The sequence below is a fragment of the Tursiops truncatus genome, chromosome 1 (assembly GCF_011762595.2).
Source record: "Tursiops truncatus isolate mTurTru1 chromosome 1, mTurTru1.mat.Y, whole genome shotgun sequence".
NCBI lineage: Eukaryota > Metazoa > Chordata > Mammalia > Artiodactyla > Delphinidae > Tursiops > Tursiops truncatus.
Window position 1 is genome coordinate 77,569,230 of NC_047034.1, and position 18,892 is coordinate 77,588,121.

The 18,892-nt window shown below is 41.2% G+C and overlaps 1 protein-coding gene across 5 annotated transcripts in view; it reads right to left on the reverse strand.

Moving 5' to 3' along the window:
- Window positions 1–5,157: 5,157 nt before the first annotated feature.
- CHD1L (chromodomain helicase DNA binding protein 1 like) overlaps window positions 5,158–18,892 on the reverse strand; it is a 50,981-nt gene continuing 37,246 nt past the window's right edge. For 2 of the 5 annotated variants that reach the window (XM_019919620.2, XM_019919619.2), the window contains exons 16-23: window positions 17,678–17,826; window positions 16,690–16,853; window positions 15,935–16,140; window positions 14,786–14,884; window positions 7,843–7,913; window positions 7,624–7,738; window positions 6,436–6,544; window positions 5,158–5,500 (exon numbers count right to left, since the gene is read on the reverse strand). In XM_019919620.2, coding sequence (XP_019775179.1) covers window positions 5,422–5,500; window positions 6,436–6,544; window positions 7,624–7,738; window positions 7,843–7,913; window positions 14,786–14,884; window positions 15,935–16,140; window positions 16,690–16,853; window positions 17,678–17,826 — 992 coding nt within the window. In that variant the 3' untranslated portion in view covers window positions 5,158–5,421. Of the gene's footprint in view, window positions 5,501–6,435; window positions 6,545–7,623; window positions 7,739–7,842; window positions 7,914–12,201; window positions 12,638–14,785; window positions 14,885–15,934; window positions 16,141–16,689; window positions 16,854–17,677; window positions 17,827–18,892 lie in introns of those variants that run through there. The other 3 variants (XR_002173110.3, XR_002173109.3, XR_012333490.1) reach the window with 3 other exon arrangements.

Below are 18,892 nucleotides of genomic sequence, written 5' to 3' on the forward strand. Positions count from 1 at the left end.
TTTAAATTATAGTTTTGTCTGGGTATATGCCCAGGAGTTGGATTGCTGGATCATATGGTAATTTCTATTTTTAGTTTTCTGAGGAACCTCCATACTGTTTTCCATAGTGGCTGCACCAATTTTCATTCCCACCAAAAGTGTAGGAGGGTTCCCTTTTCTCCACACCCTCTCCAGCATTTGTTATTTGTAGACTTTTTAATAATGGTCATTCTGACCAGTGTGAAGTGGTACCTCATTTTAGTTTTGATTTGTATTTCTCTGCTAATTAGTGATGTTGAGCATCTTTTCATGTGCCTATTGGCCATCTGTATTTCTTCTTTGGAGAAATGTCTTTTTAGGTCTTCTGCCCATTTTTCGATTGGGTTTTTTGTTTTTATTGTTGTTGAGTTGTATAAACTGTATATTTTGGAGATTAAGCCCTTGTTGGTTGCATCATTTGCGAATATTTTCTCCCATTCTGTAGTTTGCCTTTTGATTGTGGTTTCCTTTGCTGTGCAAAGGCTTGTAAGTTTGATTAGGTCCCATTTGCTTATTTTTATTTATTTATTTATTTTGCGGTACACGGGCCTCTCACTGTTGTGGCCTCTTCTGTTGCGGAGCACAGGCTCCGGATGCGCAGGCTCAGCGGCCATGGCTCATGGGCCTAGCTGCTCCGCGGCATGTGGGATCTTCCCAGACCGGGGCACGAACCCGTGTCCCTTGCATCGGCAGGCAGACTCCCAACCACTGCACCACCAGGGAAGCCCCCATTTGTTTATTTTTGTTTTTATTTCTATTGCCTTGGGAGACTGAGCTAAGAAAATATTGATACAATTTACGTCAGAGAATGTTTTGCCTATGTTCTTCTAGGAGTTTTATGATGTCATGTCTTATATTTATGTCTTTAAGTCATTTTGAGTTTATTTTTGTGTATGGTGAGAGGGAGTGTTCTGACTTCATTGATATACATGTGGCTGTCCAACTTTCCCAACACTACTTGCTGAAGAGACTGTCTTTTTGCCATTGTATATTCTTGCCTCCTTTGTCAAAGATTAATTGTCCATAGGTGTGTGGGTTTATTTCTGGGCTCTCTATTCTGTTCCATTGATCCATATGTCTGTTTCTGTGCCCAAACCATACTGTTTTGATTACTGTCAGTTTGTAGTATAGTTTGAAGTCTTGGAGGGTTATGCCTCCTGCTTTATTCTTTTTCTTCAGGATTGTTTTCACAATTCAGTGTCTTTTATGGTGAGGAACTCCAACATTTAATGGCTGGGTGTTTGGGGCTGAATTGTGTCTTCCAAAATTCATGTGTTGAAGCCTTAATCCCCAGTACCTCTGAATGTGACTGTATTTGTAGATAGTGCCTTTAGAGAGGCATTAAGTTAAAGTCAGGCCGTTAGGATGGGGCCTATTTCAATCTGACTGGTGTCCTTGTAAGAGGAAATTTGGAAATACAGGTACCAGGGTATGCATGCACAGAGGAAACAACTTGTGAGGATACAAGAAGAGGGTGGCCATCTGCAAGCCAAGGGGAGGGGTCTCAGAAAAAGCCAACCCTTCTGACATCTTGATTTTGGACTTCAAGCTTCCTGAATTGTGAGAAAATACATTTATTGTTGTCACCCAGTCTGTGGTATTTTGTAATGGCAGCCTTAACAAACTAACACACTAGGTAAAAAGAAGACCATGGGAGAAAACTGTGCAAAGATGATAAAAGATAAGTTCCTGGATTATTGTGTCACAGAAGAGTATCTTGTCACAGAAGCCAAGGCAATAGTGTTTCAAAAAGAGGGAAGCGGTGGACAGTGTTGAACTCTACTCAGAGGTCAGGATGAGAACTGAAAAATGTTCTTTGGATTTAGCAACTTGGAGGTCATTGGTATTCTTAATACAGACTCTCTTGGTGGAGTGAAAGTGCAGAAAGTCAGAATGGTGTAGGTTAGAGTCAGTGGGAGGTGAAGAAACAAAAGCAGTGTAGATGGGACAACTCTTTGGAGGTTGGGCTGTGACGGGGGAGGGAATGAGGATTTAGGGAGTTCTTTAAAAAAAATTTTTTTTTATTATGTAAAAAAATTTTTGGCTGCCTCAGGTCTAAGTTGTGGCACATGGGATCTTTTGTTGCGGTGTGCGGGCTTCTCTCTAGCTGTGGCGTGCAGACTTCTCTCTAGCTGTGGTGCGCGGGCTCCAGAGCGCGTGGGATCAGTCGTTGTGGCCTGTGAGCTTAGTTGCCCTGTGGCATGTGGGGTCTTAGTTCCCCGACCAGGGATTGAACCAGCGTTCCCTGCATTGCAAAACGGATTCTTAACCACTGGACCACTAGGGAAGTCCCTAGGGAGTTCTTTTTAATGAGCGTGACTTGACCTTGTTTATAAGTCAATGGAAAGATTCTAATTTAAAGAACAAACTGAATATATAAGAGAAAGTAATTGGCAGAATAACATTCTTGAGAAGGCTGGAGGGGACAGAGTTCACAGCAGACATGGGGGAAGGGGGCAGTTGACCTTTTTGTTAACATAAGGGAAGAAAAGGATAGAAGGATTGTTGTTCATTTTCTGGCTGGTGAAGGTCCTAGGTTTTTAAGCAATCTTTGCTTCCTAAAATGAAATCTCAGTTCAACTTTGCCTTATAACTAGTGTCATTTCCTCTCATGTTCTGGCATTTAGTTGGTTGTCTTATTTTCAGTGTGGTTGTGAGTCTTCACCTTAATGCCACTGGTATTTGAGTGAGAAGTTGGGAGAAGCTTCAAAGGCCAGTTGCTAGTCAAGACACCATTAAAATGACAAGTTTGTATATTCTCAAGTTTTACATTTAAGTACTTATGCCATCTGGCATTTATGATATATGCAGGAAGTCTAATACTTTTCCCAACTTGCTAGCCAGTTATCCACATACCATTTTAAATTCAGTATTTGAGTACCTATTAATTGATTTGTGTGATAGGGAAAATAAATGAGAAATCACCTTTCTCAAAGGCCTTAGTATTTATGCAGTAATTAAATAAATATACCAATGAGTATAATATGTCAACAAATTAAGTACCATAAACCCGATTATCGTTTGTAGTTCAACCACAGAGAGGTTAGATTTTCCTGGATTCCTAAAGAATCAGATTTGATAGGGAACAATAGCGGGTTGGAGATACGGGAGGGGATTTAGAGGGCGCAGGGTGTCCAGGGAGGGACCAGAATGAGCAAAGCCTCAAGCAAGAAACTGTAGGATGTCTTTGGGAAATTAGGTTAAATTATGGTGGAAGACAAGTAATGCTCGAGTGAGTTTATTCTTCACTTAGTAGACAGCAAAAGAAAACACATTGGCCTAGAGATGGTTCGGGGCTCTAAAATGGGTGATTCAAGCTATACTTGAAGAGGATTAATTAACTTAGAATGTAGTTTAGATTGATGGGACAAAAATTTAAACAACAGGCATGTTACAAAGTGAAGGAAAGTTTATTAAAAGTCAAGAAAATATGTAAGATTGTACATAATGAAAATTTCAAGTTTAAGTTAAGTTCCTCACTGTCTCAATAAGCAGGGCTTTTTAAAATTGATGTTTATGGTACAAACTTCTCCACAAAAGCTCATCAGTGAACAAAATCTTATATTGTCCTCTTGGCCCTATCTTGGCCTCCTCAGAGGGGAGGGCCAGATGGCATCAAAGATGCTGTGGAAGAAAGGGGACAGAACCCTTGGGATAAACAAAGTAGGTAGCTTCTCTCATTCTTCCTTCTCAGATAGTGACACCCTTTGATGGGAAGAGTGAAGGGGTTATGAGACAGGAAAGACATACGGAGATGAAGCAGAGCAGCATTTTTGACTGATGAGCTAGGAGAGGTCAGAAAGGAAAGCAGGGGGCTGCCACTAACAGGTGACCTCACGTTTAAGGGAGAAAGTGCTACATGAGTTTTCTGATCTCTTTCCGTGTTGTTTTGCCCAGTTTACCAGGGGGCAGACAGTCATGGCCCAGGGCCTTCATCCAGAGAAAAGGCCCATACGGTTGGAGCAAGTGGGACAGAATAGGGTGAAAAGAAGCCCCTTTTTTTCCAAAAAAAATACCTGTGCCCCTAAAAATGTCAGTTATGCTCCCTTTGGGGGTGAGTTCCCCGCTCTGATGCCCCTCTCAGATGTTCAGAAACATCTACAGCTAGCCCTATGCACTCTGATGTCCAAAGGAAGTACAGCTTTTCAGGAGGGCAGACAGCTTGTGGACAATCAAGTTTTCCTTGCATCTGCTTATACCTCACCTGTTTGGACTCTGGCTGCTTTTGAAGGGCCGGCAGCTTACTTATGCATTGGCTTAGATTTCTCTACGTTCTCCCTTTTTGGAGTTCCAGTTCTGCTTCTAAGACTTAAGATGCCAGACAAGAGGTTAAAATTATTATAATCACCCATGTGTCAAGCGCTGGTGGTTAAGAGTAATAGATAGGAGGCAATAAAAATGAAAGTAAAAAAGAAATTTTAGGAAAAACAAATTAAGGAATCGTGAATTTAGGGTATAATAGGTCTTCAAAACAGATGCTAAATTGTTGAAGGGTGAAGGAGCCCAGAGGGAGTCAAACAGAACAGTACAACCCAGGTGCCAACAGCACTACTCTCCTTAGAAGGTCATGGTCCCAGCTCTGAGACTTACGGCCTCAAAGCAGCAGAAATCTGGCTGAGGAGAGTCAGCCAAGACTGAGACTTCATGTACCAAGTGTGAAAAGCCATAGCTTACACGGGTGTCTCCTCCTAAGACTCCTTCTCCTGTGGTTCTCTGCCCCCTGCCCTCCCCAGTCTGACATTCCCTGTCAGCTTTGTGCCATTTCCACAAATCCCTTATTTCTTGCAGCTGAACTGATTCGGTGGGAGGGGGGGTGATCTTCTGGTTTCTCTGAAGTCACATTTGACAGGCCTCTGGGCCAACGTGTGTTCTTCTAGCTCTGAATGCTGAGCAGGATAGAGAGAAGGGCAGGAGGGGCTCCACACGTCTGGATCAGGAACCTCATTTCTCAGCCTTTCCCCTCGGAGACCTATCTTTCCAAAGCACGAACTGGTTGAAGGTGCTTCCTTCCCCTAGAGCCACCCTGTTCTCCTATTACCTTTCCTTTCTCCTTAATCCACTCACCTTTCTCACTATAAAGAAATCAGTCTGATGGAGGGGACGAAAACTAGACTGAGGGGAAAGAAAGCAAAGAAACCATTAGAGATAGAAAATGTATTTATTATTATGCAAATAGCTGTGCAAACTGGGGCCCTGGCAAGCTGCCAAAGGATCTTCCCAAATATCTTGTGCATCCCTGTATTACACGCACCACATCAGTACCACATCCAAGAGAACAAAATTCGAATTCAGAAAACAGAGTACCACCAGATCCTGATTCCTTTTTGAAATATTCTATTACAGTAGCTTTGAGCAAACATCTTAGCTGGTTGCTGAAGGCTGGATCTGATGTTGAGCCGATTGTTAAGGCACCGGCTGTCCTAAGGAGGAAGATGAGGCCTGTGGATGAAGGATGGCAGCCTTGCTTCTAGGAAAGTAGTAGCTGGTAAGGATGGTCAAGGAATATATATTTCATCACTTTAAAAAACTTTAAAACTTTTTAAAATCAACTTTACTAAAATGACTAGTTCTTTAGTAAGTATTGAAATAACCACTCCAGAAGTAGCATGCCTTAGTTTCTTTTTACCATATCATAAATCTTTCCAATATTGTTAGTACTTATTACTGTAGAATTATCATCTGATATACTAAAACTCTTTTGATACTGCTTGAATTGTGCAAGTGTATAAAACATAACTTCTCTGCTAAGTTTTTACATTGGTTTAAAGAAACCACCACTGAGTGAATTCATTTCAGTAAGTATCTAAGTAAAAAGATGAAGTTTCTGTATAATTATAGCACTTGGGGGCCAATTCAGCTTCTTCTAGTAACTCTGGGCTCAGTACAGTTCAAACAATGCTAACTTATACAGCAAGCAGGTCATTAGAAGAAAATACTAGTCCAGCAAATCTACATTATATCCTCATGGTCAAAATGAATTTCACACTGCTCCTTAAGAATACATTGAATGGGTTCAGAAATAAAACAGTTCACTTGTTTGTTTGCTGGTGTGTTTATTTTAGTGAACAGAGTGAAGTTCTTAGAATCAGGCCTTGGTCTGTGGGCCTGAAGGATCTCCAGAGAATTGATGTGAAAAAGATTCAGTATGTTAGCAAGTGGCAATTCTTCAATTAATTCCCCTCTTCGTATATCTTTTAATTTAGCTGTTGGCACCCAGAAACGCTTGGGTATATTTTACCTCCTTGGATATATACAAGTTAGAAAATGCTCCTTAGTTTTTTCTCATTGAAGAGGGGTAGACTGAAAAACATGGCAGAAGAAGACTTGGCCTTGGATTAAATAATGACACCAGAAAAATGCAAGACATTTTCCCCTTCTGAGCTGGAAGTGCACACCATCAGGATAACAAAAGGATACATGTAAGTTGGGATGCCTCTTGAGGCCAAGTGTTTCCGAATAAGTCGCTCAGTACCATACCAGTTAAAACCTTCTGTGGCATGTCCAATGCGTGGAAGATGGACACTTGCTGTTAAAAAAAAAAAAGAATCATGATGTCTTCATTCATCAAATTGATTAATGTGTATAAAATATACATAGGAGATAATAACATATTCTGAGTCACTTTGTGGTTTCCAATGAACAAAATGTATATAATGTTGGTGTGTCCCACTCAAAGTATATGATTATAATGTCAAAAATATTCTGGGGAGGGGTTGTAATAGGGGAAAATTAAATTAATTCTATTGAACACAAGGACCTACAGGCTCTGGAAATAAGTAGGTACTATGGAAATAAAATACGATCAATGATCAAGATGTAATTAAAATAAGCAAAGATTCTTTAACAAGTCAAGGGGACTTCCCTGGTGGCGCAGTGGTTAAGAATCCGCCTGCCAGTGCAGGGGACGTGGGTTTGATACCTGGTTTGGGAAGATCCCACATGGTGCAGAGCAACTAAGCCTGTGAGCCACAACTACTGAGGCTGCGTTCTAGAGCCCTCGAGCCACAACTACTGAGCCCCAGCGCCTAGAGCCTATGCTCCGCAACAAGAGAAGCTGCTGCAATGAGAAGCCCGTGCACCGCAACGAAGGCATAGCCCCCACTCGTTGCAACTAGAGAAAGCCTGTGCACAGCAATGAAGACCCAATGCAGCCAAAAATAATAAAATAAATTTATTTAAAAAAAGTCAATCAGTTCAAGAAACTGTGAGACACACTGGGCTTAGAAACAAAATTGAACTCGGGTTTTTGGCAGAGAACTGTCTGCTAATGCGGACTGGGACTCTCCAAGAGGCGTTTCACAACTGCATTATGACCAGTTTACTTCATCTCTGGTCCTTTACTTCCTCATCTGTAAAATGATACAAATACCCAAGTGGATACAGGCGGTCCACAGAGATAATGGATACAAAAGTGATGTAGAAAGGAAAAGGGCTTTGCAAATACAAGATGGGGAGGTTGTTACTTCTGTGATCTCTCATACTGGGGCTTACCTTTACCATGTATGCTGAATGGGGTCTTGACATTTCTTACCTCCCTTTAAAAATCACATCATATGCTTGGGAGCAGAAATTCATCTATCCCTGGGCACAAGTGGAAGAGCTTACCTTTCTTTTTCTTTGCTGCTAAAAATATCTTCTTCAGGCCCTCGTCTAGGGCTGCCATCTTAATGCCAGACAGGACATTGGCACGATCACGGTGCTGGGCCACAATCAAGGCCAACTAGGAGGAATGATCATTAGCTGGGTGGGAGCAGGAGTAGTTTCAAGGGGAGGTGATGGGAGTCAAAGTTCAGCTCTGATAAACTGATGTGGTTGTTTACTTACCAAATCTTGCCCTTTGTTTCTTGACTCTTTATCATCAATAGGAAATAAAAGGACACCTCCCAAACTCAAATCTGAGGTAAAACAAAAGGGAGCAACAGAAAGAACACAAAGTTCACTACAGAATGAGATCCCTGAGGAAGGACTACTCTGAATCCTCCTTATGTCTTGCCTTTTCCAAATCCACTCAGGTATGGGTAAGAGTGGCACCCTGTCTTGTTCCTGATATTAGAGGAAAAGCTTTCAATTCTTGTGGAATATAATGTTAGCTGTGGGTTTGCTGTATACGGCCTTTTATATTATACTGAAGTATGTTCCTTCTATACCCAATCTGCAGAGGGTATGTTATCGAAAGGATGTTGTATTTTGTCAAATGATTTCTCTGCATATATTGAGATGATCACTTTTATCTTTCATTCTATTAATGTGGTGTATAACATTTATTGATTTGTGTATGTGAACCATCCCTACATCCCAGGGAAAATTCCTGCTAGGTCATGGTATGTAATCCTTTTAATGAGTTCCTGAATTAGGTTTGCTAATATTTCATTGAGAATTTTTGCATCAATGTTTACCAGAGATATTGGTCTATAGTGTTGTTTTCTTGTAGTGTCCTTATCTGGCTTTGATATTGGTAATACTGGCCTCACAGAATGAGTTTGGAAGTGTTCCCTCCTCTTCAATTTTCTGGAAGAGTTTGAGAAGGACTGATGTTAATTCTCCTTTGAATGTTTGGTAGAATTTGCCAGTGAAGCCATCTGGTCCTGGAGTTTCCTGTGTTGGGAGGTTTTTAATTACTGAGTCAATCTCTTTACTCATCATTGATTTGTTCAGACTTTCTAGTTCTTACTGGCTCAGTCTTGGTAGGTTGTATTCTATGAACTTATCCATTTCTTCTAGGTTATCTAATTTGTTGGTGTACAATTATTCATAGTAGTTTCTTATGATTCTATGTATTTCTGTAGGGTCAGTTATAATTTCTTGTCTGGTTTTATTTGAGTATTTCCTCTTTTTCTTAGTCTTGCTAAAGGTTTATCAATTTTGTTTATCTTTTTGAAAAACTAGCTCTTAGTTTCATTGACCTTTTGTTTTTCTGGTCTCTATTTCATTTATTTCTGCTCTGACTTTTACATCCTTTATTCTGCTAACTTTGGGCTTAATTTACTCCTCTTTTCTAATTCCTTGAGGGGTAAAGTTAGGTTGACTATTTGTGATCTTTCTAATTTCTTAATATTTGCATTTATTACTATAAGCTTCCCTCTCAGAACTGTTTTTGCAGCACCCCATAGGTTTTGGTATGTTGCGTTTCTATTTTCATTTTTTTGAAATATTCTTTGATTTTCCTGTTGGTTTTTTCTTTGACCCATTGGTTGTTCAGGAGTGTGTTGTTTAGTTTGCACACACTTGCAGATTTTCCAGCTTTCCTCGTTTTATTTCTAGTTTCATACCATTGTGAACAGAAAAGATACTTGGTATGATTTCAATTGTCTTATTTTGCTAAGATTTGTTTTTTGCTCTGTCATATGATGTCTCCTTGAAAATGTTCCAAGTGCACTTAAGAAGAATGTGTATTCTGCTGCTGTTGAATGGAATGTTCTACAGATGTCTGTTGGGTCCACTGGGTCAAATGTTTGGTTCAAGCCCATCATTTCCTTGTTGATTTTGTCTGCATGATTTACGTATCACTGACAGTGGAGTATTGAAGTCCCCTATTATTACTGTATTGTTGTCTAGTTCTCCCTTCATAGCTATTAATATTTGCTTAATGTATTTAGGTACACAGATGTTATGTGCATATATGTTTACAACTGTTGCATCTTCTTGATGAATTGATCCCTGTATCATTATATAATGACCCCTTTGTTTCTTATTACCATTTTTGGCTTAGAGTCTATTTCGTGTGATATAAATATAGCTATTTCCACTTTCTTTTAGTTTCCACTTGCATGGAATATATTTTTCCATCTCTTCACTTTGAGTCTGCATATGTCTTTAAGGCCCAAGTGGGTCTCTTATAGGCAGTATATAGCTGGGTCTTGTTATTTTTATCCATCTAGCCACTCTGTGCCTTTTGATTGATGAATTCAATCCATTTACATTTTATTTATTTATTTTTGGCTGTGCTGGGTCTTCATTGCTGCACGTGGGCTTTCTCTAGTTGTGGCTAGTGGGGGCTACTCTTCACTGTGGTGCACAGGCTTCTCATTGTGGTGGCTTCTCTTGTTGTGAAGCAAGGCTCTAGGCACGCGGGCTCAGGAGTTGTGGCACAGGGGCTTAGTTGCTCCACAGCATGTGGGATCTTCCCGGACCAGGGCTCGAACCCGTGTCCCCTGAACTGGCAGGCAGATTCTTAACCACTGAGCCCCCAGGGAAGCCCCCAATCCATTTACATTTAGAGTAATTATATGTAAGGACTTACTAATGTCATCTTGTGCTTTCCAGTGGTTTTGTACTTCCATTGTTTCTCTTTCCCTCTGTTTTCTGCCTACCTTCGTAAATTGGTTATTTTTTGTGGTGGTATACTCTGGTTCCCCCTTCTCTGTCTTTTGTGGATCTGCTCTAGGTTTTTGCTTTGTGGTTACTATGGCGCTTACATGAAACATAGAACAGTGTTCAATTGCCTATAAAAGCTCCACCCTTTTACTCCTCCCTTTTATATTATACATGTAACAATTTACCTCTTTTTATGTTTTTATGTAATTCATTAGCAATTTATAGTAGCTATAGTTATTTTTACTACTCTTTTCCTTTAACCTTTAAATTATAGTTGAGTGGTTAACACACCATCCTAACACTGAGTTAGTTTTCTAAATCTGACTCTATATATTTTACCTTTATCAGTGTGTTGTGTACTTTCATATGTGTTCATGTCACTGATTAGTGTCTTTTCATTTTGGCTTGAAGAACTCCTTTCAGCATTTCTTGCAAGGCAGGTCTAGTGGTGGTGAATTCCCTCAGCTTTTGTTTGCCTAGGAAAGCCTTTATTTCTCCTTCATACCCAATAGATAACTTTGCTGGTAAAGTATTCTTGGCTGGAAATTCTGATATTTCAACACTTTGAATATGTTATTCCACTCTCACGACCTGTAGAGTTTCTGCTAGGAAATCTGCTGATAGCCTAATAGGGGTTCCTTTGTAGGTTACATTCTTGTTTTCCCTGGCTGCTTTTAAGATTCTTTATCATTGATTTTTGACAGTTTCATTATAATATGTCTTGGAGAAGGTCTTTTTGCATTGAGATTACAGGGTGATCTATTAGCTTCATGGACATGTGTGTCCAAGACTTTCCCCAGGTTTAGAAAGTTCCCAGCTATTATTTCTTAAACTCTTTGTCCCCTTCTCCTTCTAGAAGCCCAATTATTCTGATATTTGTGTTTTCTTGTTTCAATCTCGTAACTCACATAAGCTTGCTTCGCTCTTTTAAAATTTCTGTTCTTTCATCTCTTCCGTGTTATTTCAAAATTCCTATCTCCCGAAGTCACTTATTCTTTCTTCCATATGGTCTCCCCCGCTATAGCTGCTCTCTATTGCATTCTTCATCTCATCCACTGACTTCCTCAGCTCTACGATTTGTTTTGTTTTTTAAAATTTCAATCTCTTTGAAAAGAAGTCATTATGTTAACATATTTTATTCCTGATTTTACTGAGTTGCCTGAGTCTTCTTGTAAAATTCATTGAGTTTCTTTGTAACTGCTATTCTGAATTCTTTGTCAGTCAGATCATAATATTCTGTGCCTTTGAGCACGGTTGCTAGAGAACTGTCATTTTCTTTTTGTGATGCCATATTTCCTTGATTTTTCATATTCCTGGTACATGCTGGTGCTTTTGAATCTGAAGTAGCGGATACGTCCTAAACTCTGTGCTCATTACCGTCAGCAGATGGGGTATTATGTTCTATGGTTTTGATATTATCTCAGTTTTTCCTATGTGTTTGTGCTCCACTCTTCTTGCTCTGTCTTGTGGCCAAATTTTTAAGCTTTTGTGTCTTCTCTGATTCTTACAATTCACCAGGTTGGCTGCACACCTTTTTTCCCCAGAAGGTGGAAACCAAGTTTGTGGTTTCTTCCCTGCCCATCAACAGGACCTGTTTTGAGTGGGCTCCTGGTCTAGCAGAGCTCGCTCTCATGGACACCCTGCGGAGCAAGCACAGGGAGCCAGCAGCAGAGTTGGGGGGAGGTGTGGGCTTAACACTTGGTGCATTGGGAGTGCCACACACCTGGTAGGGAGACCCCCCAGGGTGGCACCCCCAGGGGTCCTTGAGTGAACTTCCTACTTCCTGAGCACATGTCTTTGACACCATTTGAAATTCTTATCTGCCTCTTTCCCAATATCCTTCCTTCCCACAGTCGTGGAGCTCCCCACCTTAGTACTCCAGACGCTGGCAGAGAGAAACAGGTTTTTCCAGCTGTGTTGCACCTGGCGAGGGTAGCTGGGTGCCTCTGCCAGAAAAATCAGCCCCTCGAAGTGTTTCCTTGGGGGCAGGGTTGATGCTGGGAAAGTCTCTTACCACCTTGGCTGCAAGCAAAGTCATATTTTTCTTTTTCTGCAATGGTGTGCCAGAGTCTCCCTTCAGGAAGGCTGGACTTCTGCAAGTTCTGTGTGTGGGTACCTGCCCAGGGCAGCACTCACCTGATTTTTGCCCTACAGCAGTGGGAGGGGTCTAGGCAGTTTTGCTGGCTCCACTGGTTCCTTGCCTATACGGAGCTGTGTCTGTCTCTTACCAGTTGCAGTGGTGGGTGAGTCTTCTCTTGGGTCTCCCAAAAGACCCACCAAAGCACCTTTGTTCATGTTTAGATGTCTAAACCATCGGTTAAAAAGGGAGATTAAAGAAGGAATGTCTTATGCAACCATGTCACCCCCTTCACGCCTGAATTTTTATGATCTAATTCAGTGCCTCTCAAACGCTGCCTACAAAGTACTCCTGTAGGCATTGGAGAGTGAATGCAAAACCCAGAGGCATCCAGGCTGGGAGGAGGTGGGGCACTATGAACGTGAAATTCCTTCAGAAGAGTCTTACGTTTGTCTTAAACTATTCAAATATTGTATTCTACCATACTTACATATTTGTATTTGAATATTTTCCTACCTCACCCAAATCAAATCAAATTCTCTAGAGAAACGAGCTAATTTAATTCTATGGCTTTGCATACTCCAATTTTTTTTTTTTTTTTGGCCTACTCCAGTTTGAACCTTTTGTCCTCTCAATCCATCCTGCATACCCCAATTGTTCAGGTCATTCTAAAATATTTGCTCTGCTGTGCCATTCTTCTACTCAAATCTCCCGTATCTAGCCACTAGCCATTGGATAAGGTACTGCCTAGAATGGCATCTCCCTGGACAAGTCATGTACAGTCTTCTATAATGTGGCCCAAATCTCTCTTCTTTAAAATCTAACTCTCCTCTATTCCTCAGCCTAAACCCTCTATTCCAGCCTGTCTGACCTACACAACATTCCCCAAAAACATTCACTGTGTAGCTGCAGGGATCATTCAATATCCCATACTGGGAACGGTGGAGTTACAGGGATACCAAAAAGAATGAGACATGGTTATGGACTCTCCTGCCCTTTCTCTCCACCTATTTAAATTCAACCCAACCTACCCTTCCAGGCCTAAGAGAACGTTCACCACTTTCCATGAAGCCCTCCCGATAACTCAAGCCCACTTTTCATCTACCCTGCTCCACCTTATTTCAGTCCTTCTTCAGAAAACAGTGCACACCCCCATCTCTGTTTCCTTACTGACCACTTACGCCTTAACTCTGTGCAACCAGGTTTTACTTTTCACACTCTCTCCAAGTGCTCCAAGGTCATGTGACTGCCCTTGGGGCAAATCCAATGGCCTTTTCCCAATGCTCATCCTCACGTCAGTGTCTGACACTACAGACCACTTCTTGACATCTCTCTTCCCTTGTACCTCAAAACACTCCATTCTCAAGGTTCTCTTATTTTTCTGACAATTCCTTCTTTCTCCCCTTCTTGCCTCTGCTCCTAAATGGAGGTGTTTTCCATGCTCTATTCTCTGCCCTCCCACTCCTCACTCAAATGGGAACTTCTCAGCCGGCATCTCTAACTCCGACCTCCTCCTGAACTCTCTCCTTTTCCAGCTGCCCAATCAATATCTAGATCTGGGTTAATTATTTCACACATATTAAGCCCTGTAATATGTAATCTGTTTTAGTAGAAAGAGGATTCACTCTAAGTCCTTACATCCCCTTCTACCCTGGAGAAGTGAGCAGAAGAATCAGGAAAAAAACAATCTCTAAGAAATGTGAAGAGCCCTCCTCCACTGGACAAGATCCTTTATTTCCTATGGAACTTGAGAGGCTAATCACAATAATCACTTTACTCCTCTTGCCACTTTGTGATCTCTACACATAACAGGAGGTGCCCCGGCCCCTCCCTATGCCAAGGGGGAATAGTGTTCAGCTTCCAAGTTCCCCTGCCCCGCACAGCTCTACTTCTGCCTCCAGGGAGTGTTACTTCATAATACAACCTCCTTCCCTTCAGCACCCAGGTCTTGTTAGCACTTCAGTGGTATGTCTCAGTTCTCTCCCACAGGACTCTGACACTTTCAGGAGATATTCCCTCAAGAAGATGGAGGCAATTGGGTAAACAATGAAATGATCTTCAAGCCAACACTTTTAACATGCTTGCAGGGATTGACATTTATCAAAGTACTTGCACATTCATTCATTATCCTCATTATAGTCCCATGCGGTGGGTGGAATAAGTATTATTCACAAATTACAAATGAGAAAACAGACACAGGGAGGGGAAGGGATTGCCTCAAAGTCGCATATCAACCAGCTGACTGATGACAGAATGCGGCTCCAACTGGCTCGTCCCGCTCCTCATCTAGTGCTTTTTAACGCACCTAATACTTGTCCTAAGCGTCCTCTCCCCTCTTCTCCCATCCCTACCCCTTCTTTCTGCTTTGCTTCTTACCTTTCATTCTCCCAGCCAGCTCATATATTTTTCTTGGCTCAGCAGATCTTTTTTCCAGAGCTGTGAATAAACCACCTCTGCCCCAGCGGCCAGAGTCATCTGATAGAAGAAAGAGAAAATTTTCTTCTATAGGAGGCAAAATCCAGTCCACAATTTAAAAAAACAAAGGTACACCGAAGAGACCTGTAGAAGAAACTAATCTCCTGCACATATTATACACTGGACTTCTCAAATATGTTTAGGTTTTCTGGAATATACTTGGCCATCATAACAGAAAAGCATCAAAAAAATTAGTGTTCTGAAAGAGCAGAATCTCTGCGGTACTTCTGTAATTCCTGGGAGATGGCTGAGGAAAGATGCAGAGCAGATGTAATACAACAGCACACAACTCCCATTTTACAGGTAAGAAAATGGAAAGGTTAAATGACTTACTCAAGCTGGTGCTAACACAGCTAGTTAGTACCTGGTATTTACAGTCATTCATTCATTCAATCATACTATAAATATTTGTTAGTATTACGTATCAAGAACTGTTTTAGGCACTAGGGTTACAGCAGTGGACAAAAAGAAATCCCTACTCCCATGAAGCTATTTTCCAGTTCAATGAAACAAATAAGCAAATACATAGGCAATACGTCAGGTGGTGATGTATCATCAAGTAAAATAAGGTAAGAAAGTGGCTAGAGAAGAATAGAGGGGTGAGGATGGGGTCTGGGCAATCAAGAGAGACCCTCTCTGAGATGCAGCATTTGAACAATGCTTGATGTGGCGAAGTGGGGAAAGAGGGCTCCAGACAAAGGAAGTAAAAAGTACAAAGGTCATGAGGGAAGAACATGCTTGGAGTTTGGAAAGGATTCGTTTGTCTTACAGATGTTACCTCCTTGTACTCTCTTAAAAACCTTGTGCAGAGAACAGGGCAGATCTTATACCATTATACAGATAAGGAAGTTGGGGCCCAGAGAGGCTGGGCTGCTCAACCGGATAAACAAGAGGGACAAGAGTCAAATCCCAGTCTCCTGGTTCCAAAATTCACTCTTTTTGACCACACAAGACTACACTGGGCCCATTAATCACCCCTAAATCAGGGTTCTGCCTCATCTTCCCCAGACCGTGGTACCATAAAGACTCAGGCCCCACCATTTCTCCTACCTACGCAGTGCACGATGACAGCATCCTCCGCCCCAGCCTGTGGGTGGGTGACATCACCGCTTACATACTTGATGGAGGTCGAGTCCGGGTCCTCATAATCCAGTTGGGCAGAGCGTTCATCTTCCCAGTCCTCCAGGTCCTCTGGTTCGCTCTCGTCGGAAGGCAGGCAGAAGGACTGGTAATCGTTGGACTCCCACCAGGCCATCCTTCAACAGGCCAGAGAGGTAAGGAAATTAACTGGGCTTATCGCAGTTTCCCTTGGAGCACATCTTGTACTGCTATTCACAAACAGTAAGTGCCAAGTGGAGATGCAATTAGAAACTCACCCTGTTTTCTGCCTATTTGTAAATAAACAAGAAGCCTTACTGATTAGCCTAACTGCCTCCTGACTACACTTCAAACATGAGCAGCCACCGGATGTCACTGTTTTTAAGAACATGTGACTAAAAGGGAATGTTCAAGTAAACAACTCTCCTTAGGCAGCTGAAATAAAACCCTAAAATTTTCTAGCTTCAACTGAATGCATCTTCTCTGCCTTAGGCACTCAGGACTGTTCTCTTAAGTAGACTAACTGTTAAGGTTAAAGTTTAATCTTTAAAAATGTATTCTAGTACCAGCAGGAACTACCAGCTTTACAGACATTTTCTGCAATTGTAAAGTGATGTTCAACTGTGGACTCACTACTCAATAGTGACTCCTTTACCAACTGGGACCCTCAGCTTTATTAATAATGCAATCGAATAACACATACATACTTTTTCTTATGTTCTGCTTCTTCCTTTCTCCTCTTCTCCTCCTCTAATAGTTTCTTTCTCTTGGCTGCTGCTTCTTGTCTTTTCTTCCTCCTGTCCTCCAGCTCTTCTGGGCTCAGAATCCGCTTCCTTTTGGTAGACCCCTCCACAAGGCCTGGGATGAGAACCTGTAGGAAGAACAAGCTCCATAACCAGGAAAGTTGGGGGCTACCTGTTCCTTCACGAGTTTCATTCATCCCTAAAACACACTCTGAACAGAAGCAACGTGCTTAATATTTCACAAGACATTGCATCTCCACGTCACCTTGGGTGGTGGGAAGTGGTAGCAAGACACTTCAATTAAGACATCTTGTAGGCATGGCAACCAGGATACTGTGCTCTAAACTCAGCCAAAGCACTGCCATGGTTAGTACAGCAATACATCATTTTGATTAACTTCATTAGGAATAAGGTACTTCAGAAAATAACTTTTTAAAAAAATGGAAGGCATACCCTGCAGGATGCTATTTTAGGTTTAACCATGTTTAATGGAAATCTTCCTCAATGTATTATATCATTCTGCCTTAAACAGAATATTTCAACATCATGATTATCTTAATGACAACTAGCATTTAATGAGCCCAGATTAAGTGCCAAATACTGTGGACATTACATACAACACTTATGATTGCCATCCTCTCTTAATGACACAGGGTCATGATTGTCAGCAGCAGGGTATGGTATTTTGGTGTAATACAGTGATCCCTTCAGGGGTGGCTTAGACAGACAAGGCTGCTATCACCTGCATTAAACGGTAAAATATACGCTCCTCGTTATTATTTTTATGCCAACTTCTTACATAGTTTTTATACTAGGGTACAGTCAATGATACTTGTATTTCAACAAACACTTACACACTTATTTCTTAACCAATCACTCCCAGCATCATTTTTTGTTCTCTTAGGATGAACGTTTGAGAGAATTTATCCTTACACAAATTAATAGTTCTTACACTGCCTTTCTTTCGGAGTAACCGGCCCTCTTGACTAGTCTTCTCCAAAAGGGTTTTCTGAAGATTCACCAGGTGCTCAAACGATTTTCTGTCTTCTTTACTAGGCTCCTTAGAATAATCTTTACCTTCAAATAAGTACATGTGGTTTTCTAAAAACATAAAACACAAAGAGAAAAATGTTAGATACTAAAGAAAACTACATTGATTCTAGTCAAAGCATAACCAGGGTGAACAAAAGAGCAGCCTGTATTCTAAATGGGCTAAGACTAGCTTGTGATGAAGGTACTGGATTTCTGGTCTCACTAATGCTGATGGGTTTGGGATCCACATGGGGATCTCGTGTATTTACTTTTCAAAGGAGAGAGCATGGCCTTTGGTCCATCTCTAGATGGTCTGTGAGTCTCTGCTGGATGCCTCCACCCTGCTGAGTTCCGGAACACTCATCTCTCGTTCACTCCACACAACTCCCCAGCATAAATCTCACTGACATTAAGATTATCTAATAAAGGTAACCAAGAGCATATTTTTAAATTCCAAACACGCTTTTAACACTCAACTTTTTGCCCCCTTTGCTGTAATATTAAAAGGAACAAGTAGGAAATCTAGGAGGGAATAAAGAAGCACAAAAACAATCCCTTAGATTTACAATATTCTTTGCAGATCTCATGAAGCATCTTCGTGAGCCTCACCACAGTTCTGATATAACTAACCCCACTTAAGAAAGGGAAAACGGAGGCTCAGACAGTGATCAGGAGACTCCCCAGTTCTCATTGCTAATAAGTGAAGAAGGCAGGATTTCCTGACTCTGAGGCCAATGTGCTCTTTTCAGTACATTACTGTTCTCTATAGAAGGATGGAAAGGTAACAGGCCAGCAAATAACAATTACAGTAACAACAATAATGGTGACAGTGTAAACTTGAACAGCATTTTATGCTATGTGTTTTGCAACTGTGTAAAAGAGTAAAGCAGGGACTAATAGCACCGTTTTACAGATGAGGACACAAAGGCTCAACGAGGTTGGGTGATGTGCCAAGATCATGAATCACATGATAAAGAGAAGTCATAACAAGCCAAGACTAGCAACCAGAGAGAGGTGAGACAATGATTCTAAAGTGAAACATATTTAATAGCACGTTACCAAAAATGTATCTTCACAGCATTATAAAATCAGCTGTAGGTATGCTTTTCCCAGAGAGTTCGAAAGCAAAACATTT